The 22,460-nt window shown below is 40.2% G+C and overlaps 1 protein-coding gene across 2 annotated transcripts in view; it reads left to right on the top strand.

The window, feature by feature from the left end:
- ST7 (suppression of tumorigenicity 7) overlaps positions 1 to 16,541 on the top strand; it is a 135,759-nt gene extending 119,218 nt beyond the window's left edge. For both annotated transcript variants that reach the window (XM_059471984.1, XM_059471983.1), the window contains exons 12-15: positions 6,540 to 6,690; positions 10,942 to 11,034; positions 13,963 to 14,102; positions 16,230 to 16,541. In XM_059471984.1, the coding sequence (XP_059327967.1) occupies positions 6,540 to 6,690; positions 10,942 to 11,034; positions 13,963 to 14,102; positions 16,230 to 16,325 (480 nt within the window). In that variant the 3' untranslated portion in view covers positions 16,326 to 16,541. The remainder of the gene's footprint in view (positions 1 to 6,539; positions 6,691 to 10,941; positions 11,035 to 13,962; positions 14,103 to 16,229) is intronic.
- Positions 16,542 to 22,460: the final 5,919 nt, after the last annotated feature.

Genomic DNA, 22,460 nt, shown 5'->3' with positions numbered 1-22,460 from the left:
TTCTCTGTTTACTTTCTTCCATCCCAATGGTTCTTGCAACAACACAACCATTGCTGTTTCCCTTCTGCCCAGTTGCCAGTTTAACTCTCTAGTGCAGTCCTGCTCTGGGTAAACCTTTCTAAGTGTTTTGCTGAGGCCCAGTTGGAGATCTTGGCAAGTTAAAATACCAGTTTAGCCTGTCATAAGCAATCCCTGGGAGCCAGTTCCATTTTCCTCACTTATCTCCATGCTATTGATAGATGTTTCCATCACAGTCTCTTTAAGTTCATGTTGTTAATTGATTCCCTCTATTTTTCAAAGTCTGATGCTCTGAAATTGAAAACCTTTGGGAAACATAAAATTACCAGGATGACAAGATAGGATGATAGGAGCCAGACTCCAGAGGTTCTTTTAGTTCAGATTTTAACATTAAAACAGAACATCCTGATACAGATTAATATACAGCTGATTTCACACTCATCCTGCTGCTATTACCTAAAGGATATTAAGGTATGAAATTTCATTTTTGGTTATAATTTTATGCAGTGTGTGGATATTACACCTCAGCTTCCTCTCAGTTGTAATTGAAGTCATATCCCAGTTGTTTTTAATGAAATGGGGATAAGTTTTAGCAAGCAGCATCACAAGAAGTCTTAACAGGGCCACAAAACAAATGTGTGTTCAGTGCTTCTCTCAAATCTAAATATTAGTGAGTCTTTTTTTCAGAGCGAGGAAGACATAAACTACAAAATGTGACAAATTGTTTAACATACTACACAAAAACTTAGGAGTTAAACAGAGAGGGTTGTCTTGCCACTGAAGCTGTTATTCCAGAGGGGTTTTTATGTACATATTATATCAGGAGGAGTGTATAATTTGTGGAGTGGTTGGGGGAAAAGGTATGTGTATACACAGACACACAATTTCATCAATATTATTTATATGTGTTTGGGGCTTCCCTACTTGTTTGTAACAGGACTATAAAAAGCTAATGCTGATAAGCTACCACAGCTGTCTCTTGGACATTTATCAGTTGTGGAACACCCTTCCTGCACTGATTTGCAGAGCTCTCTCCCTTCATTCAAACTCCTCCTGAAAAGCCCCTTCCTTTCTGTGATGTATGGGACTAGAGGTATTCATTAAAGAGAAAACAGATGATGGTCCATATATCTGATTGTTATAAGTGAGCCAAAAGTATGTCCTGCACACAGTTGTATGGTTTGTATGTAAGCCAGGAGCTGAGTTGATTTGAAGAGAGTCTCTGCTGGAGTATGCTGCATTTCAATCAGGCAACTTAAATATTGATACTACTTTAAGAAATGCCAATTTTGTCTATAAACAACCTCTTAACAGGATGTAACAAACCATTGATTTAAACACTTTTGAAGATTGATCTGTTCTCTGCTGCATCCCTTCTCAATTTTTTTCTTATTTATTTTGATTTTCTTAGTAAGAGCTGTGTCTGTCCGTATGCTTGTGTGGTTTCTAGTAAATTGTAGTTGCTAATAGAAACAAATAATGCAAACAAATTCATAGACCAGATGGGAAATTAATCTGTTCCACACACCCCATGATATTACAGAGAAACTATTTGACAAACATATGTTTGAGAGAGTTTTTAACTCTTCAGTGAGACGCTGATTTGTTGTTTTATTTCCAGCAGAAAGGCCAAACCTCTTAATTACAACCAATTCAATGAGAATGTGAAAAGTGACCTGAAAGTGGCTTCACTAGGCATGTAGAAACCAGTATTTTGGAACTTTCTTAAGCCTGTGCTGTTCATCCCACTGGGAAGATGAGAGTTCCTGTCCAGGCAGTGTTAAATTCTCATATTCTGGCCTGGAAGGATGCTGTCACAGGTGCAGCAGTGCCTGTTGCCTGTTTGCAACCTGAGCTGTAATTTCAGTCAGATTGAACAATTGAGGAAAAGGAGAAACCTGCCTGAGTTAGGTTGATTTATTTTATAAAAGGTCATTGGAGTAATATGGAATGCTAAAAGCATTCTCAGCAGGAGAGCATTAGGAGCCAGAGAGCTGTCAATATTGTGAAATAGATAATGTATGCTCAATTGATTTAAGCAAGAGAAGTATAAATTCCACCCTGTTGCACTTCATGTGTACAAGGTCCATTGTCATTCTCCAAATGCTCATTAAAACACATTCCTGTACAGGCACAGAATGGCTGTAGCTGAGATGTATCTATCAGAAAATGTCACCTAACTGGCCCAGAAGCCCTCTATAGAAGTACATGAAAACTACTGTTACACTGTAACTCCTAAATATAGGTCTTTGACAAGAAAAGATTAGATTAGAGGGAGAGAAGAGAGGGATCTGAAAAAGCAAAAAAAAAGACAATCCAAAAAATAATCCAAGCCAGAACAATGCAGTGGCAAAGGGCTAATTAAGCTATCTCATGATGGCAGAAATCATTGTGCAACTCCAGTATTTGCTTCCAACATCATTGAGGCTGGCTCATAGAATCAGCAAATCAAAGAAAATGCCAGGGTTGGAAGGGGCACAAAAGGATCATCAAGGCCACTTCCTGGCCCTGCACAGCACCATCCCCAAGAGTCACACCCTGTGCCCAAGAGCTTTGTCCAAAAGCTTATTCTGTCAGGCTGGTGCTGTGACCGCTTCCCTGAGGAGCCCGTTCCAGAGCCCAGCAAGTCCTGTCACTGGCCACAAGAGTGAAGAGATCATTCTGGCAGAAATTCTCTAGGCTATTTGTTTCTGAGCTGGAACATTTTTTAAAGGAACCTGATAAGCCCAGATGGTGATGGCATTTTATTTCTTGTTCTAGTTAAACTTCTTCATTTGTTCCTGAAAAAAAATGCAGTTGGAGATGTGTTGGTCTTACCATCTAATTTTCCTCCATGAGTACCTAGCTCTCAGCTAGTTTCTTATTTAGCCTGTTGTTTGATTCTCCCTCTGAAGTGGAATCATGCTTGGGTTCAGAGTTCTGTCAGGATGAGAGAAGGCTCCCCTCTTCCCTGTTTTTTCAAAGGATTGATAAGATATTGAAGTTTTATTACTTAAATTATGAAGGTTGTGGTTCAATCTGGTGGATGCTAGTGTATCAGGAGCTAAAGTTACCAAGGAGTCTGTCAAGAGATGTAGATTACTAGTATGAATTTTAGGGGTATGATTGGATTATGTGTCCCTGTTAGTCCTGTGACAGCAAGGGCAGTGTTCTGGAATAAGGGCTTTGGAAATGTAGAGATATGAAGTCTTTGGTGGCTCAGGAGAAGACTGCACTTGTCTAGCCTTTGATGAAGTGCAACAGCAGCCTCTTGGAAGCTGTCTTTGGCTGATTTTTTCCAAGAGCTGGAGATGTTTGTTGCATGCAGTAGTCCATCAAGACTGTAGTTCACACATTATATGGCCAGCATGAGGACTGCAGCTCATTGGATGGTTTTTAAGGTTTTTGGTTTTATTTTTTTTTATTATTTAGTTCATTTGACTGGAATTTGTCTCCTTGTCCAGTACAGAATGTTTCAGGGGGACTGTGTTGGTTTCACAGACAACCTGCTAGAAACCCAGCACGTTGTTGGGGCTCCATCCTGCCTCTGAAAGATCCAGGACCAGCAGCCTGCAGTTGCCGAAAAGGGGGCTGCCCTTGGTGTCCCTAGGCAGACCCTTAGCCCTGCCAGCAAATGAACAAATGCCCTTGAAACTCTCCTTGAAAATACAACAGTGCACCAATGGATATGATGTTCATGGATATCAAGACCATTCTAATTTTCATGGACAGTCATATCTCTCCTTCCACAATAATCAAGCCCTGCTTACAGCTAGGCAGCTTTTTGGTACCCTTTACTAATGTTCAGAGGACTTGAGTAGATGGAGGCCTTCAAGAGCTGTCTCCCAAAACCATTTCTTTGAATTTCTTCACTTGATAAATTTGATCTTTTTTGTTTTGGAAAGTGCCTGATGAGAATTGTACAAAGTGTTCCAGACAGGGTCTCTCTGGGGCTGTGTACAGTCAGTGTTCCTGCTGGAAATGCCTCCAGAATAAATTATTTGACAGTTTGTATGCCCAAAAGGTGTGGCTGACATTTATGTGTCAAATAAAAACATTTATGAGTCACAAATGAGTCTTGAGCCACCTATCAACTTTGCATGAGGGTCTTATTGAATATCACCAAACCAGGTTATGGACTTTTGTTTGGGAAGGTAGCTGTGATACAGTAACGAGGGAGGAGGGGTTCACATTTTTGATCTGAGGCACTTCTAAAAATAATTTCTTTCTGAAACTGAGAAAAATGCAGGCTGAAAAGTCAAGTTAACTGAGTGAGGACTAAGCTTGATTGCAAGTGTGAAGATATGTCCTTCCATCTGATATTTCCACTTGATTTCTTTTTAATTGCTGATAACAAGTAATACATAAGAATCAAAACACGTTTTCTTTTAGCGCTCCTAGAAATACAACATTCCTTCCTGGATTTTCTTTCCCTACTAATAGTATGTTATTGGGTTTACGTTTTTTTCCTTTGGTTGAAACGTTTGAATATTGAGAACTTATTTTCTCATTTAATTTTGCAGAAAATATGGAAATAAGAGTTAATGTTCTAAATTAATAAAACAGGTAGAAACCTGCAGCTCTTGCAGCTGTATTCCATTCTGCTCAACAGGTATAATGTGTGTTTTTAAAAGGGTGAGGCATTCATTAGGGCAGTGAATGTTTGCTGTATTCGTGTCAGCCTGGCAGCTCCCTCCCTCTTGTCAGATCTTTGTTCTGTTCTCCCTATCACCCTTGATCCCCTGGACTAAATCCCCTACTAAATGGCAACTTCTTCCATTAATCCACCTGCTCTGCAGCTCCCTCAGATTTTTCTGAAAGGCTTTAGGCAAAATCCAGTATCATATTCAACTACTCCACTGCTGATTCAGTTTCTCCACTTTTAATTGTTACCCACATCAGAAACATGTGATTTCTCTTTGAGGTATTTATTTATTCCCCAGGATTGACAGTTCTCTGTTTTGACCATGATTTCTCCATATCTTTTACCTGCATGACAGCTCCATCAGACAAAGGGGTGACACTCTCTAGGACATCCTCCATGAAATCGTGCAGTTGGTTCTCATTTCCCTCTGCCCGTTTCTTTTCCTTTCCACTAGACTGACTTTAAATCCTCATTCCTTTCTTTTGCTTTCTTTTCTGCACCAGCACATCCTGTTCACAAAAGCCAGCATTTATCAGGGGTTGGGCAAGGCTGCCACCACCCATGGCCCTTTTTGCCTCCAGTGCCAGGCTGCTCCTCATGGGTGCCTGCAGCAGGAGGTTGTCACTCCCTGGGTCCTGCAGCACTGGGTGAAATGGAGGGGCTGCACACTCCCTCCTTCATTGCCAGTGAGCAGCCACACCTTGCCTTTCCCAGCCTTGTGCTAGGGCTGACTCACCTGCTGCCTTTTGTGCTAACTTGAACAGTCTGGCAGGGAGAAGGTTTGGTCTTGGGCATCCTGGAAGAGAGTGACAGTTTCCCTGTGCTGTGGAAGAGCAGTCAGAACACAGCTGGGAAATGTTTCACTCCTCTGGAGAACTGACCCACAGGAGCTGATTCAGCAGCTTGTTTTCTGTCTGTTACTCCTTTTCTGTAAAGGGTGCCAGCAAGGGTATCCTTTAGAGGAAAGGATTCATCTTTACCCTCTGCTGTTTCTTGCCCCTCCAGTGGCTGGAACGCAGTAACACCAGTGGTGTCTGCTCAGCTGTGTGAGTTGTGTGTCTAGTTACCTGTTAGTCTAGTTCATGGATTGAGGAGAGAGAAAAATCACCTGCTTGAATAATGTCTGAGACCTCTGTCTTCTCCTGTGTCATGAACCCTCTGTATGTTTCATCTGGTGCTGTTTCTGGTGGGAGGAGCCAGTTATGGGGAAATTTTCTGTGGAAATTGCTTGTGGGTTTGGTCAGCCGTCCTTCTCATTTTAATGACGCGTTCAACAACTGTTACAAGTAGTAAGCTCAAAGGTCCTATGCTTTCTCCCCCACTTCACCCCCAGAAATCAGGCACTTGTTACGTTTTGTAACATTTTTACCTTGTAACTCGTTCTTAGCTACTTAGGTGGCTGCCAAGCTTGCATGTTCATAGACCTCACAACCAGTTAGTTAATGGTGATGCAATAAATGCAGCAACCTGTGTGCAAACTAGGAGTGCCATGTGTTTCCTTATAGAAAGACTTTGTGCATCAAAATGCTTACAGTCTTCTTCATTTTATTATAAACACTTTTAATTAAAAAGCTCTTGTAATTAAATTCCATTTTCTGCTTTGAGACCTTTTTTTCATCTCCTTCAATAACAGAGATGTTTAATTTTGAATTTCTGTGTAGTCCCAATACCAGTGCTGTAGAGCAGAACCATCTGACAGCGTATCTTAGTCTTTGGGAATAATTCAATAGCTGTCTTCAAGTGCAGTTGGTGATGTTACATATTTGATGAATCTTGTGAGAAAAAGTACTTCAGGGAAATAGACCTTTCAGTGTGCATTATAGAATTGCAATCAGCTTTCTGTGCCTTTTTTTTTGTATTACCTCTGCAGTAATTGTGCTCTACTTTTTCATTTCAGTATCTACTAGAAATGAAAAGCCTAATTCTGCCCCCTGAACATATTCTGAAGAGAGGGGACAGTGAAGCAATAGCATATGCTTTCTTTCATCTTCAACACTGGAAAAGAGTAGAGGGGGCATTGAACCTCTTACACTGTACATGGGAAGGCAGTAAGTAATCCTCTTTCTTACAAAGGAACTAATAAAATATTTTTATTGAATTTCATGAAAAAGTAATAGTTTTTGTCAAGTATAATATGTGAGAATTTTGGACACTTGTTACATCCTCACCAGCATTGAGCTATTTGAAATTTTGAACTGAAAACATGAACTTCATTTAATGAGTAAAAGGAGTTTAAAGTCTTGTGTTTGCTGTTTAATACTGAAGAAAATTTCCTAACTTCTTTGAGACATATTTTCCTGCTCATGGATAAGGAGATAATAATTTAACTTATTTCATTCCAGAGGTTTGTTTGTCATTATTGGAATGAATAGTTTCAAACTGAGAGTATATTCAGATTGGACATAAACAAAAAATATTTTGCAGTAAGAATGGTGAGGCACTGGAACAGGTTGCCCAGAGAAGCTGTGGATGTGCCATTCCTCCAAGTGTTCAAGACTGGGTTGGATGGGGCTTCAGGCAACTTGGTCTAGTGAAAGATGTCCCTGTTCATGGCAGTGGAGTTGGAACTAGATTATCTTTAAAGGTCTCTTCCAACCCACACCATTTTGTGATTCTGTGAATGCTTTGATATTTGGGAATTGCGAGTGTGCCTTATAGACAGGTGTATAACAATGTGGAATCTAAAGCAATGCTGTATTTTTGTGACTTTTTTTAAACTGGTAAGCTGGAGTGAATTCAGTGAGGGATTGCTGGGATGCATAGGGGACTGGATTATGTGATATAGGACAAAATGCTGAGGAAGCTGGTTTTGTTCAACTTGGAGAAGTCTTATGGTGGGTGAAGAGATGATCCAGTTGCTGTCTTCCACCAACCAGCAGAGAGATAATATGGATGAGTGAGTCACAGTCTTCACAGAACAGGCCAGTGTAAAGACAGGAAGCAATATACACAAGTTCAAGCCAGATAAATTTAATCCAGATCTAAGAATCATATTCTCAGAGTGAGAGGGGTGTGTGGGATCTCCTGCCCCAGGCATACTCACAGCTCTGCTTGACATAGTTCTGAGCAATCCAATGTAACTTGGAAATGACCCTGCTTTGAGTGGGAGGTTGGAGTATATGACTTCCAAAGGTCATATACTAACCTTCTAATATATCTTATCCTGTCTTTGAGATGTGTTTTTACCAAGTTTCTGAAAATTTTAATATACAAATTATAATTCTTGGCTTTTTTTTCTGATTTAGTGTATTCTAGTTCCCCATTTCTGCTCTACTTGATTCTGTTCTTTTTCATCCTCTGCATATGTTATTATACCAACTTGTTTATATGGGTGTGTTTTGCCATTTTTTGTCCTCATTTAGCTTTGATAGAAAAGATTTTTTTACCATGATAAGTCCTATAGAAATGCACTTAATATCTCCAGTGTGGAAGTGACTTACTATCTCAGTTACAGTATGAAATGACCTTAACTTACTTAATTTGCTTTGTAGGCTCCCTGAGGGTGCACTGTTTTTTTTATTTTCAGGTGTATAGAACACCTTGCTCAGTAACCCATACCAGTGCTGCCTGGGGTTTGCTCTGCTGCATTGTTCTCTGTCAGATCTGCTCTTCTCCCATTATTTCTCCCAGTCTGTTATTTTCTCTGTTACAGGTTCATTCCCAATGGCTTTTCTTTAAGTGATTTGCTTTTAAGCAGTGTTCCTTCTCTTCTGGATTGTTGCAGAAGTCCTTTAGCTCAGGGTTCATTATTGCATCAGTAAAAGCAGTGTTTTGCAGGGAATCCTGAGCAGATCTTCTTTTGCTCTGTCACGCTGGGGAGCCCCTGAAGGGCTTTGTACCAGGACCAGTTTTGGCACAGGACTCTGGCTGCCCTGCAGTCCTCCTGCCACTCAGGAAACAAGTCATCTGTGCCTGATGGCAGCATAGGGAATTCTCATCTAACTACGCTTCCCTTCTTATTATCTCCGCATTCGGCAATCTGAACATGTAATTCATTAGCTGTATAATAGCCTGTAAATATGTAAATTAATATCATTGCATAACTTCTGCAGAAAAATCCATTATTCATTTTGTGCACGAGTCCTCAAAATTTTTGTTCAAATTTTGCTCACATGTGAAGACAACCAGGGGTTTTAATGGTTTCACAGTGTCTAGTCCAATAATGTTTGGTTCATATCTTGGCATCTTTGCATAACTAAGTGAAAACCAGTGAAGACATGGCAGAGAAGTTAAATGTAATTATATTGGTTTTAACCAACAGTCTACATATAATCCATGGTCAGTTGTCCTTGCTTTCTTTCAGTGTGTTTGTAGGTATTTTATTCGTAGTACAACTATAAAAGCCCAAGTGCCCCACCACTGTGTTTGGGCCAGGTTGTCTGTACAGGAGGTCTATAGTTTCAAGTGTAACCAAGTTTCTAAAGTGTCTGGGGTGATGGTTTGTCACTCTTGGTTTCTAAATTTGTGTCAAAATTCCTACTGTTTGCATGAGGAAAAGAAACCTAGGGTTTCCCAAATGCTCCAGTAGCTCTTGCAGCTGCTGTACATGGTGAGTGGCAAACTTGCTCTGTGCTACCTGAGTCAATTAATGTAAAATAAGGTCAGATAATACCATAAGAGTGAGGCAGAGAAGTACCTACATAGACACAAACTGATCCAGATGAACCAGAGCACTTCCTTCCATGGCTGATAACATTGCTAATTAAAGCTGTTTTGTTGTAAATATCCCATAGGTGGTCTCACGTCAAGCACGATTGCTTAAATTGAGTAACATGTATTCAGACATTTTTCACTTGTTTTGTAAAAGCAACATATCCACCTCACGTTTTGTTTTTATTAAAATCTTGATACTGCTGTGGCTTAGGGTAAAGCAGAAGAGGCTTGATTGTCTTTTTCAATGTTAAGCCAAATTGGAAGGAAAAACTTGTGTCAGGGACTTTGAAGAAATGAGCATTGAATACGTTCCATGTTTGTTTTTGTACAGACACTCAAGTTTGTGTGTGTTAAGATCATACACTGCTTGGATATTGTATTTGTACTTGGCTTTTTGGGTTGCTATGGAGAGGGGTGGTTAATGCTGGAAGAGCATTACAGCCCAGGTTGGTTTACAATCTTTTAGGATCTCTGCCTTCTTTACTATTGCTTTAAATGCAGCAATCAAGAAAAAATACAGTAATATAGTTTCACAAAAAACCACAGCTAACATAATTTCAAATCCAGTGTGCACAGCTGAAAATACTGGGGGACTGTGTATTTAAACAAATCCTTAAGTTGCCTTGTGAGCCAGAGATAATGGAGGGTTACTGTGTGGCAGTGGGCTGTACCTAACAACTTCAGTGTACAGTGCTGCTAGGACATCTGTGGGGGAAAATCCTGCTTCAGTGACTGATGTTCATAGGAGTAGTGAGAATAACATGTTGATGATATTTTAACAGTGAAAATAATATACAGGATAATGGAAAAGGATGCCTTGATGCAAAGCTATATTTCAGTCAAGTATTCTGATGTTTCCATAAAGCACACTCAGATGGCCTATGACATCAGCAATGTCAAGATTTAGTAATCCATTTCCCTCTGTTATTATTTTCAATTTTAAAAATTCATAAGATTAAGTATTATTTAATCCATGACCTGAAGATTTATATTGGAAACCTGACTTGATCTGCTGCATTTAGAAAGAATGCATGAGAGGAAACTGGGTTTAATAATTTAGTATTAATCTTTGATTGCCAAATAGAAAATGAAAACATGACTGTGTTGGAAAACTGGTCCTCAGAGCTCATGTCATCAGTGTTACCTGGCTTGCTGGAGTGTGATGGAAAAAGAGTAGTGTATTTTTTCCATGAAAAACCTATTATTCTTGGTGCACAGGGACTGTGAGTATTGGTCTGCATTTACAGGCTTGGCTGTTCATTTTTGTAGGCTATACCTGTTATATCAGATACACTTCTTTCCCCTGAAATTTAAAAATACTGCAACCTAAAAGCCTAAGACAAAATGTGCAAATTTGGCTATGGAATTGGAAGCATAATGGGCTTTGATTATGCAAATATTTTTGTATGTCCTTGTAATGTGGTCTCACCTGACATTCATGAACATTGTCTCAAGAATAAAAATAAACGTAGGAGTTTTTGTGATTAAAAGCTCAATGTGGATTTCTATTTTGGCATTTCATTAATCAATTTATACGCTGTTTGCAACTACAAGTGTTTTGTCTATGTTTGTTTTTCAGAATTACAAGTATTCTTAAGTATGACTGCCACACTCACAGCAACTTATGCACTGTGTTTTCTTTTCAGCTTTCAGAATGATCCCCTATCCACTGGAAAAAGGACATCTTTTCTACCCTTACCCTATTTGTACAGAAACTGCAGATAGAGAACTACTACCATGTATGTTCAACGTTTTTCTTCTTATGATTGACACCTAAGAATTGTTTACCTGAGTCTTGCAGCACCGGTCTCCTTTGAAGCCTTTTGAATTGAGAACACTGGATTAGAATAACCAGATTGACAGTGAGCCTCTGGAGCTCCTGTGATGGTTCAAGAGGCTGGTCCTCAGCATAGTTCATAACAATTAGCTGTATTTATTATTTTTGACAGCTTACAGACAGGGAGAGAGATTACCAAAGAGATCCAAATCACTTAGATCTTGCTGTTCTCTCTTGCCAAGACACTGATCTTTCATCTGGGTTAACATCCCCTTAAACCAAAAGCACAATGTCACAGCCTTGTTAATCCTTGGTAGACACATGAGCTACTTAAATTCCAAGGCAGGATCCAACTTGCTTGAGGACAGCTGGATCGTTCCTGCAGCCAGTACTCATGGCAGGCTGTGCTTACATTTTCCAAAAAGCAGTTTAAATAGCAAGAAAGGGTTTTCTTCATGTTATGGCGTGTGCACTGTTAGGAAGAGATTGATGTGAAGTCATCTCAGTCACTTTGATGTGCGTTTATAGCGTGTGCTAGGAAGGTGCCAGCAGTGTTCCCAGATACAGATATAAAGAGAGATCCAGCCCCCAAGAAGCATTACAGCCCAAGCTAATGAGACTCATTGCAGTGCATGCAGTGAAGCACAGGAATGCAGAGGGAGAGCCAAAGCAGCCAATCTTGCAGTTACACTTCATTCCCACATGTTCTCTCTGTGGGACTTTGTGTGAGCACGAGTGGAACACGCACAAGTTTGCAGGGTCAGGGCAGAGGAGGGAAATAAAAGTTGATCCAAGGAAGAAGATTCTTCTCTCACCTTCTTAAATAAAGAAAAATTTGTTCTGGAACAAGTAAAATGAAGCCTGCTTCTGCTGGGAAGGCTGATTTTGAGGGCATTTGCATCCTTTATAGTCTTTCATTCAGAATCTTTCTTGTTTGGGCTGAAAAAGGTCTTACCTCTTTTTGTAAGCCTACATGAGTAAACATTAGGTGAGAATAATACGGTGAAAATCCACTCACTGCAAGTCTCTCCTTCACAGCACATTCCTGCTGATATTACGCAGAAATCCTTGGCAACTGGCAGTATCTCCCCACCCCATTATAATCATCCTAATTATAACAACACCTCTCAGAGTGCTCTGCTTGCTGTACTCAGAGGGATGCTGAGCTGGGGAGGGTGGAGTGTCAGGAGATTTAGGAATGACAAAGTCATGCAGAATAGCTCAGCATTCTCTTTTTAGATGCAAAGCTAATTGTTCTTGTCAAATGTTACAAGCTAACAGTGGGACTCTTTAACAGCATATGCAGGCAGTGTGTTCTGCTCTGGCAGCTATGGGAAATGTCTTTCACTGCAAAATCTCCTGGGTTAGAGGAGGGAAGGGTTTAGAATGCCTGACAGACACAGGTGGGTTAGAGGGGTTTTGCATACCTGTCCACACCCTTTAATTGTGCATGTTTTGTGGGAGAGACAGCTGGAATTATGTCAGAACACAACAATCTCATAGGCTCTCCAAATTAAAAATATCAATTACAAAACGTTTGCCCTGACTGGTTAACAGAGTGGGACAGCAGGGTTGAGCCTGTGTGAAAAGGCAGTGCAAGAAAAGTGCAAGAGATCCTTGACTTACAAAGTCCATGCTCTGGTATTTCTGATCTCTACATTTATTTTAAATCAAAGAGAAGTTGTAATCTATCCCTACTTTTGTTTTTTTTACTGATCAAACTAGCAGACTCAAGAGTCACACATATTTTTAGTTTTTAATATTCTAATTTAAACTCTTATGAATTCCTGCTTTTGGTTTTGAGAACCACTCCACTCTGGATGAGTGCAGTCATGAATATTGCTGGATTGCCCTGTGTTTATGTCATCTGCAAGTACAAAGAGATGAGAGCTGATCACTGAAGCAAAGAAAGTAGGCAAAATGGAAGAGTAATATTTCATATATATGAATAGCTATAGGATTTGAGTATATGGGAAGCCTTGAGATTGGTCCTATATGAGAAAAAAATGTTTCAAAGTTTGCATTTATCTTGAGTGTAGCTCTAAACTACAGAATGAAGGTGAGAATCCATCTGACCTTTTGCCTGGAGGAATTTTCACCTTGAATCTGAGCTGCTATAAAATTCAAGGGATATATCCCTCTGGTAAAATATTCACTATCCTTTTCTAACCCTTGCAGTCATCTCAGTGCTGTTTTTTCCAAAGTCCAGTGAAGGGTTTTTTATACCAGAGTCAAGGAAATTTCTGTATTCCTATCAGTATATATTAACAAACATCTTAAAAATTCACTGTTCATTTAATTTCCAGGTTTTAAAATACATGCCTATACATCCTGCTGTTAGGATAATTCTTCTTGCTCTGCAGATAAAACCCTCAGAATTTACAGTTAATGCAGGCTGTAGTTTTACAGCCTGCTTTAACTGATCTGCAGCAATGCTTCCATATGGTTGGGCCCACTGCTGCTCCCAGGCACATGTTTCTGCACTCTCTGTGTATCAGCATTAGCAAACGTGCAGCCATGGGGTTATTTATAATGTACATTAAAAAAAGTTTAAAATGCTTTATTTCTAAGTCTCTTTTCTGGAATTAGCTGTTGCAGAGCTGCATTATAGTTACTGCTGACACAAGGAAGACAAAAGTGATGTGTACATAGCACCAGAGTAAACCAGAAATAGTATCTTTAGAGAGGATTATTTGGTAGAGACAACTGACACAACAATTAATGTCCCTAGAGGTATCAGACCTTCCATCATCTTCTTCCTTCAAAAGCATCTTTGTGTGTCTCACGTTGTTCAAACTATGTAAGAATATCGGTTAGGTTTTGCTTGGTGTTGTGTTTTGGTTTTTTTAGAATGTATAATGCCTTCCCCTTCTCATATATTTTTCTACAGCATTTCATGAGGTTTCAGTTTATCCCAAGAAAGAGCTTCCCTTCTTCATCCTCTTCACTGCTGGACTCTGTTCTTTCACAGCCATGCTCGCCCTCCTGACACATCAGTTCCCAGAGCTCATGGGGGTCTTTGCAAAAGCTGTGAGTATTCTCTGCTGCTGCTCCCTTCTGTAAATAAAGACACCAGTGCAGGAAAGGCTGAGCTAAATACTGCCAGGTGTTAAATATCGGCCCACTCAGAAGCATCAGTGCATGTCTGAGCAGGGGATATGTGCACAACTGTCCAGGTTGCTAATCAGTAAGACCTGCCTGGTGGTCTTCTCTGGTTTATATGGCTCTGTTGTTAGGTTTGATATCTTGTGATTTTGCCAAAAAAAGGGGGCTTGGTGGGAGAAGTGAGTATCTGTATTTTCATATATCATCCATTAAAAAAAACTAATAACAGTTAGTTATGAGAACCCTTCTATTTTGTGTAGAGTCATAATGGCTGATGTGATTTCCTATGCAGTAGAAGCTCTCAGTATGAGCAGAAATAGAGTCTACTGTTAACCAGGACAAATTCCTGTGTTTTTTCCCTGAACTGCCAAGGAGGAAGTAGTCTCAGTATTTCCCCCATAACTTTCCTGAACTATGTCCAGAGAAGCCTCTCCTAATTCTGCTTTTTTAATCCACCAAGCATTAATAAATTTTGGAGTATGAGGGGGAAGAGCCATGAATTATTCTAAGCCAAACCTTTTTCTTTGCAAAAACAAGAACATCGCTGTTCCAGCATGCTAGGAGATGAAAAATCCACTAACAGAAAAGCTCTAGGATAGTAAAAAATCCCTTCTCCAGTAAATACTGAGTATCTTCCATTGTAATACATTTTCTCAAATATATTTTCCTCTGTTTTAGGTCTCGTGTTTCCAAACTGGCCTCCTGCCTTTGTTTTTAATGTCTTTGGTACTTTTGATTTGGGGGTATAGGGAATGGGGTGGAGGAGGCCAGGCTGAAAGGTTTTGCAAATTCCAGATTGTCAGTACTCTTTGAAACCCTTTTGCAAAGGGGAAGAGGCTCCCTTTGCAGGTGAGCTGGGTCTTCTGTTAACCCAGTCCTGTGAGTGGGGACTGGTACAGCAACAGTTCATGCAAGAATATTTTTCATTAGCTCCAGAAGACACAAAGTAAGATCAGTTGTAGCAGAAGATACTTTCTTTCAGCAAGAAGTGCTGAAATATGCCGGAAATATTATTACCCCTTCTTGTTTCTTGAGTGTGTACGTGGATGTTAGGTAGACAGTGTTTAACTTGGGCATATGAACATAAACTTCCCTGTAAGGCTTTTCTTGGATTCAGTGGTTGGATTTTTTCTGTTTCTTAGTTACTGAAGTTACTGAAATGTATGACCCTTGTTTGGCTCTTTCAATCAAATCTTTAGTTTTCTGATACTGTCACAGTTGTAGATCCCAAGTCTGTCCCCGTTAGCCTTGTTCCTGTGTTTATCAGCCTTGTATGCTGAACAAAGACTATATGCTGGCAACACAGTGAGATTTTGTACTTAGTTCTTCTGCCACAGAAGAAGTTAACATGTATTTCTCGAATGTATTCATAATTAATTAAAATTAATATGTATTTCAATATGTATTTCAGGAGTGCTTTGAATACCTGAGTTCTGTGACATGAAGCTGCCAGTGGTTTTTTCCTGTGACATTTTTTATCATATGCCTATCTGAACACTAATATGTTGAAGACTCTTTGAATGTTGTGTTCTATACTAGAGAGAAGATGTTAAGATAAATTTTAGTCACTGATGCAGAGTATGTTAGGATTACAGTTAGTGATGCCTCAGTGTATAGAGCAGATCTGTAGGTAACCCTAAACCATCTTAAAATTGAATCTCAAGACACAATGTTTGTCTCTGTGAGGTGGTCTGGCATACCCCTGCTATGAAAAGGCCTCTCTTTCTCTTCACTAGGTTTTGGGCTGAGCTTTTAGTGGCTTCAGTATGAGCTTCAGTCTAGGATGTGAGATGTGTGGAAACTTTTGTAGTTCATTACTTTGATCTTTGTAAAGATGGGGCTCTTGCTTTCTTTACTGCAAAGTCCATAAATCTCTGTATGTGCAAGGTTCAAGAATTCGAAAGTCTTTATGTGTGACTTATGTAATTTTTATCATGCTGGAGGATTTTACAGAGGAACACAGCAAGAGTGTCTTATCTTATTGGACAGCTTTCTCTTGAGGTACATTGTCTGCTGGATTTTGATCTGAATGTGTATCTGATTCCTTTGCAGTTTCTCAGCACCCTCTTCGCCCCTTTAAATTTTGTGATGGAAAAAGTGGAAAGTATCCTGCCCTCCAGCCTGTGGCACCAGCTGACAAGGATCTGAGGGAGCATGCCCGACTGACTGCTATGACATCTGTGCCAACTTTCTGTTGACCACAAGAAAGCATGATAAAAAAGGGAAGCAGTTATAAGAATTAAAAACTCTTCATGGATTGTCTGTTCTCATATAAAAACTGTTTTGTTGTACAAAATACATTGATGTTAGGTTCTATTATATTTTGCCTTCAGAAAAGAAAAAAATAAACTTTTGTGTATTGTAGCATTGCTGTCTTTTGACTTTTTCAGAACACAGATCCTAGGTTTTGGTTTTAAAACCTGTGGTATCTGTTTGGCCATAGCTAGGGCATAGCTCCACATTCAGGTAATGAACATGCTGATAATGTTACAATTAAACAACTTTGTTGCTGCCTTTTCTTACGGAGTTCAGTTAGGGTGGGGCCCTCCCGTCTGCATCTAGGAGAGGCTTGTAGCCAGTTAAAGCTCCTGCTTAAAGCAGCTTTAGGCTCTCCAGGCAGTTTGGATGGCATACTGGGCTTCTGAGTCCCTTCTCTGCACAGAGGCCACTGTATCCTCATTTGAATTTTCAAGGAGCTTACATACTTGACAGATTTTCTTCACACCCTGGTGTTTCAGGTACCTTCTGAAAGCTCATTAGCAAAGTGGGTGTTAGTTCATGCACAATTAATGGAGAGGTTGGTGTTTCACTATTAGTGCTCACCTCAGGAAACCTTATACCTTATCCTTGTGCTGTGACTGTTTAGACTAAGTATTCATTTATGACTTAGCCACTGTTGATGGAAACTTCTGAGACTAGCTCTAAAATGAAGATTTTGATCTGGAAGTTGAAGGAAGTAGTCCTGTCAAGAATTTGAAGTGCATCCTTACAGATGCCTCAAGGATTTTTTTTCCAGCTCCCCTCCAGATAAGGAAGCATAACCCTAATGCAGTGGATCAAAAATGCCACTTTACCATTTCAACTTCACTGTCACTCTTAAAATGCTGAAGAGTTTAAGGGACTGTGATCACTAGCAGATAAGTTTGTTTATCAATGAGGAAATGAGTGAGCAGAGACAAAATTCTCAGTATTTGAACAGGTATAAAAGGAAGGTGTTTCTTAACAATGGAGGATGCATTACATTATTTCACTTGATCACAGACACATTAGTCTAGTAGAAGACATATGTTTGTTCAAGTGAGCAGAAGTACCATGCAAACACTGCTACAAGATAAAAAAAAGGTAACCTCAGCCAGGAGAAATCAGCTGTAAGAGTGAGACCTGGGCAAGCCCCAAGGTCTGCAGGAGCAGAGAGCCCCACAGACAAATATTAGACCTAGTGTGTCCTTACATGTTTATTCTCTCTGGCTATTACTCCTGCAAAACAATTCACTGTAATGTTGAAATGAGTCTGGGTTGCAGTTAATGTAGGATGTGGCACCAGATTAGAGGTAATGGATTGCTAGTGGATAAGCATTTGGAAGTATGAAATGGACCAATATTTGAGTTCTCCTATTTTCATCTGAATTGCAAGAGCAGCCACAGCAAACACCCTCACAGCAGAGCTGATGTGTATCTCCAGCTGGAAAACTGGGGATAACCATACTGATTTGTTTGCCTCAAAACAGCTCTGTCAGAATCTTTAAAGGCTGCTGAAAATCAGAAGGATCAGGCAGAGTCAGCTCTTGTCCTGTGCTTCTTTGTACCTCTTATTCCCAGCCACCTATACCCTGCATTTCAAAAGAATAAATTGCTGTGATTCACAGTCCTAAATGGAAATGTGCTTGCATTTGTACACCAGTGTGCACCAGCTATATCCAAATCTCCATGTTTGTCAGCAGCTGAGGTAGTAGTTTGGCCTTCTATTCGAAGATATTATGATCTGTGTGGGAGTTTCTATCTGTATTACTCTGATAAAAAGGAATGCTTAACTCCTAGAAGAATCACATCCTTTCCTTGAACTATGGGGAATATTTAGGAATTCAAACATAACTGTATGCAATTTTATTTCTACTTTTTCTAGTATCTATCTCCCTAATAAGCAGTAATGGGCCATGGATTTTTGTATCTGGAAAATCTCTCTTTAATTATAATTCTTGGCATCAGGAAGACTAGGCAAATCAAACAAAAGAATTTTCTTTTTCATTGGGCAGAGTTTATTGCCTTAGGCTTTGCTGCCTCTGACATGTTTCCTGTGAAGTTCAGTATAGCTTAGATCAAAAAGCAAACACAGCCCATGATTATAATGATGGAAAGCCTCTGGCTTAGTGCAGAGATGAGCTTTGTGGAAATCTGGTTCAGATAATAACTCATCTTCAGATTTAGGGGTGGAGGATGCTTTTTAACTCCAAATGTTAGCAGTTCCTAGTTTTTTTAAGACAGCTTAATAGAATGTGTATGCACACTACCTCTTTACACTATAACCTGCATAGAACAAAAAAGGAGAGGGCGCCCCCACAAGTGTCAAGTCAGGCTGTCCCTTCTGTCCCTCCCTCCCACTGGGTAGAGTAACAGCTGCTCCCTGCAGGAACTGCACTCGGGGAGGGGAGTACTACACCGCGGGGAGGGCTGCTGCTTTCTCTTTTTTATCATTTGGTGTGCATGCTGAACTTACAGACTGTTTTTTCAGAGCATGGAAGTCCTTACCCTAGCAGAAAGGAGGAAAATTATCAGGAGTTTTGCCATGTTGTAGAAACTGCAGAAGCTGAACATCCAAAGGAAGCTGCACCTCTTGCACACGCCACAGACACTCCTTCACAGCCAGTGTGGCTGTCACCCTGTGGTGGCCCTGAAAACCACAGTGGCTCTAGTTACAGCAAATTGTAAAAGGTAGTTCCTGGCTCCACCCAGCTTCCAGCAGGGCTCCTGCCCAGCTCCCACCACAGAGGGAGCTGTCAATGTATTGACTCACGTGCGTTTGCTTCTTTCTCACAAGAGATCTTAACTTTATGAAGTTGCATCCATTTCCCCAGGCAAATGAGCTGTTACACAAAAGTGACAACCCAAAATCACATTTGTGGTTACAGTTAATGAGCTGTCTCTGTCTTTCTGATAATAATATAAGTTAATTTCTATAATTTGAAGTGGCAGGTAAAACCTGCAGGCTGTGACTTGACCACAGAACCCCTTCTGCCCTTGGAGGCAGCCACCACCTCCATGCAGCCCTTCCAAAGAGTGCGGGGCACACGCCATGGAGGGGAGAGAATCTTGGTACTCCCTCTCACGTTGTGCTGCTCACGGGAGTAAGAGCTGCTTTTTCTTAGCAAAAGCACCCTCCCCAGAGGCAGCTCTTCACTAATCCCTGAACATTCCTTTCCCCCTTGTCTCCATGCACTGAGCCCCAAAGAAGCTGGGCATGAGGCCTGCAGGCAGTGACCAGCTGTGGTTTGGGCATGCAGGCGGGACACCCTTCAGAAATGCAGCATTTTATTTCTAAGTCACATCTGCAAATAAGTGCACACAGGGAAAGGAGGCCAGGATGAGATGCACAAATTTGTTTTAGGTATTTTTCCAGGAGAAGAAAAAGCAGCAATCTCTCAAGCTTCAATGCCCACATGCCCCAATATACACCACCATTACTAAGTCATTCCTCATTTTCCATGTGGTAAAAGAAAATTAATTTTTTTTTACGAGATTTCACCTATAACAGCACAACACACTTTTTAGGGTAAAGTTTGTTGAAAATAGTGGGGAGGAAGCAATCCCAAAAAGCTTGGCAGGCTAGCAGTGTTTCAGGGCGCTGCTAGATCCTGAGTTCATGCAGCAAATTAAAGGGAACTCCCTCAAGAAAATTGGACTGCGTATTTAAAAAAATAATCCTACAACCTTTAGCCTCAGCTAACATTATTGTGACATTAAAATGTCTACCTAGAGACAGCTGTTTCCTCTTCATGACTAAGTACATGAGTAAATTTATTCCATAGAACAAAACTACAGTATTATTTCATTTGCCATGCCTATTTATGTTTCTTCTTTTTTTGTTTTCTCTTTCCCACCCCCCCCCCTTATATTCTTTTTTGCATTTGCTGAAGATCATGGAGGCTCCTTTCCTAGCAATATTTACATCTCTGTCTTTTGCCACTAAGAAATAGCAAAGTTTTTGAGACTGTATTTCTTTGTGGAAGAGGCAGCAGAAATGCCTACAACTGTGAGAAGTCTAACTTGAGCTCTTAAAGAAAAACCCAAGAAAACCCCATAAATGCAGAAAAAACTGTCATCAAGTGGCCAGCTCAGCACTTACCCATTTGTCATGCTGTGAAATATTCTGTGTTTCCTCTGGTGCAGTGGTTTTGATGCAGGCATTGCATCTCAGCTTAACGATATGGCACATGCCCAAAGTGGGAACATCAGCCTGCTGTGCACACCTGGGTGGCCTTGCTGCTGGACAGGGTGACAAGGACACTGAAAAGGCCAAGGGACTCAATGCCCCCATCTTCCTGGTCTTACTGGTAAGACCAGCCTTCAGGAACCACAGGCCTCTGACCCAGAGGAAGGTTTGGAACAGGAAGATGTTCCTTAAGGGAGGAGGACCAGGCTGGGGAATAAAAGTTAATACACTTTTAACACAATGATTCTAAAACACTTACACAGTGATTCTAAAACACTTTATCTGGAACTGCAGAATTCAGGTGAGTTGATAATCTGGAATATTAAACAAATAACAGATTTAAGAAGAGATCTGATTTCATTATCCTTCATTTGACTACCTATAACAAGTTCTCTTGTAAGAATGAGCCTATTTTCTTTTTTCCAGAACATTGAAATACTTTCAGCTTTATTAAATAGATAATCTTTTAGACTACTCAGGCTCCTTAAATCTTAAAAAAGAAATGGCTCTAAAAGGTTAAAAATTATTATACTGCTTTTAAATTCTTTAAGGCTTAAAGTACGATATTGCTGAGGCTACGAACTACATGTGGATTTAATTTCACAGTGAAATCCCAATAAAAATTCTCCTTGGAGCTCACCTTTAAATACAATTATGTATGAAATTTTCCTTATCCAGGCCAGAGCCAGAATTGGCAGCAACGAAGAGGCCAGCAGTGTAACCCCTGAGCTGCCCATGGGTACACATATACATCTCATACATCCACTGCACGTGCAGGGACACGTGGGCACGGCTGTTCCCACCAGCAGTTGGTTTACAGACAGAAGTGTGAATATTGGTACCTCTAGCCATGATCATTTCCATACACAGTAACTGAAACCTTATCTTATTGTCCCAATAAAGAACTTTCTGGAGCCTCCTAATCTTTTAACATCAGCTGTGCCTTCTGGAGATGAATTACCCATTTTAATGATACAAACTTTTTTGAAAACCTTGCAGATGTAAATGACTGCTCCCTCAAGACCACTTAATGTCAAACCCCCTTCTTTTTGAACAGTCTTTCAAGAAAGTTCCAAAAGCAAAACATACCCAGAGTATTCCCTTTATTGCCTTGGTTAGCTACTTGGATATTACTTTTTCCTGCACTGTTTGTACCTGCTAGGGTTCTTCAGTCTATATCATTTTCATATGGAAATTGTACTTTCATCTACAGTGTGTTCTATAACTTATTCAACCCCCTTTTCCTATGTTATCTTTTCATTACCTTGCCTATCTCTACTCTTCATGGGTGCTTTATCAGAGCCTTATTATACTTACTGGCACAGAATCCATTTTTCTCTTAGTTCATGCTGCTGATCTCTGCCCTGAGGAGAGGCAGCTGGTCCCTCTCTGACCCAGTTCCTCTCCAATAAGGCTGCAATTTCTGGGCCTCATATGCCTGCACATTTTTACAGCAACTTTTTGTTTTGTGCTGATCCCAGCCCAGCAGATTGACCTGGCACAACCTGAAACTGCCTCCATTACAAGCCAATACACTCCAAATCATAGATATGCAGAAAATATGCAGAAAAAAAATCTAATTTGGATGTCCCCATCTGAGTGGAAAGTATCAGTTTGAGCACATTTAATAGATCTATTAACTGTAAAAGAACATAGAAGCTGATAAGTTCTTTAGAATCCAAGTCATTACTGAGGCAAGGCATTTTCTTCTCCATCACTGTTTGCATCTTTCCACTATTGTGTATGTGAAAAAGAGGAAACCTTATCCTTAGGTAGTTGAGTGTCCTGTACCCAGCTTTCACTAGGGTGAAAAACCATTCTCTTCAGTCCTTCAGGTCAGAAAAAAAGTCCTCAGC

Source organism: Ammospiza nelsoni, chromosome 5, assembly GCF_027579445.1.
Source record: "Ammospiza nelsoni isolate bAmmNel1 chromosome 5, bAmmNel1.pri, whole genome shotgun sequence".
In the NCBI taxonomy this organism is placed as follows: Eukaryota; Metazoa; Chordata; class Aves; order Passeriformes; family Passerellidae; genus Ammospiza; species Ammospiza nelsoni.
The sequence above is the reverse complement of the archived record's forward strand: the minus strand, read 5'-3'. Positions and strand labels throughout refer to the sequence as shown.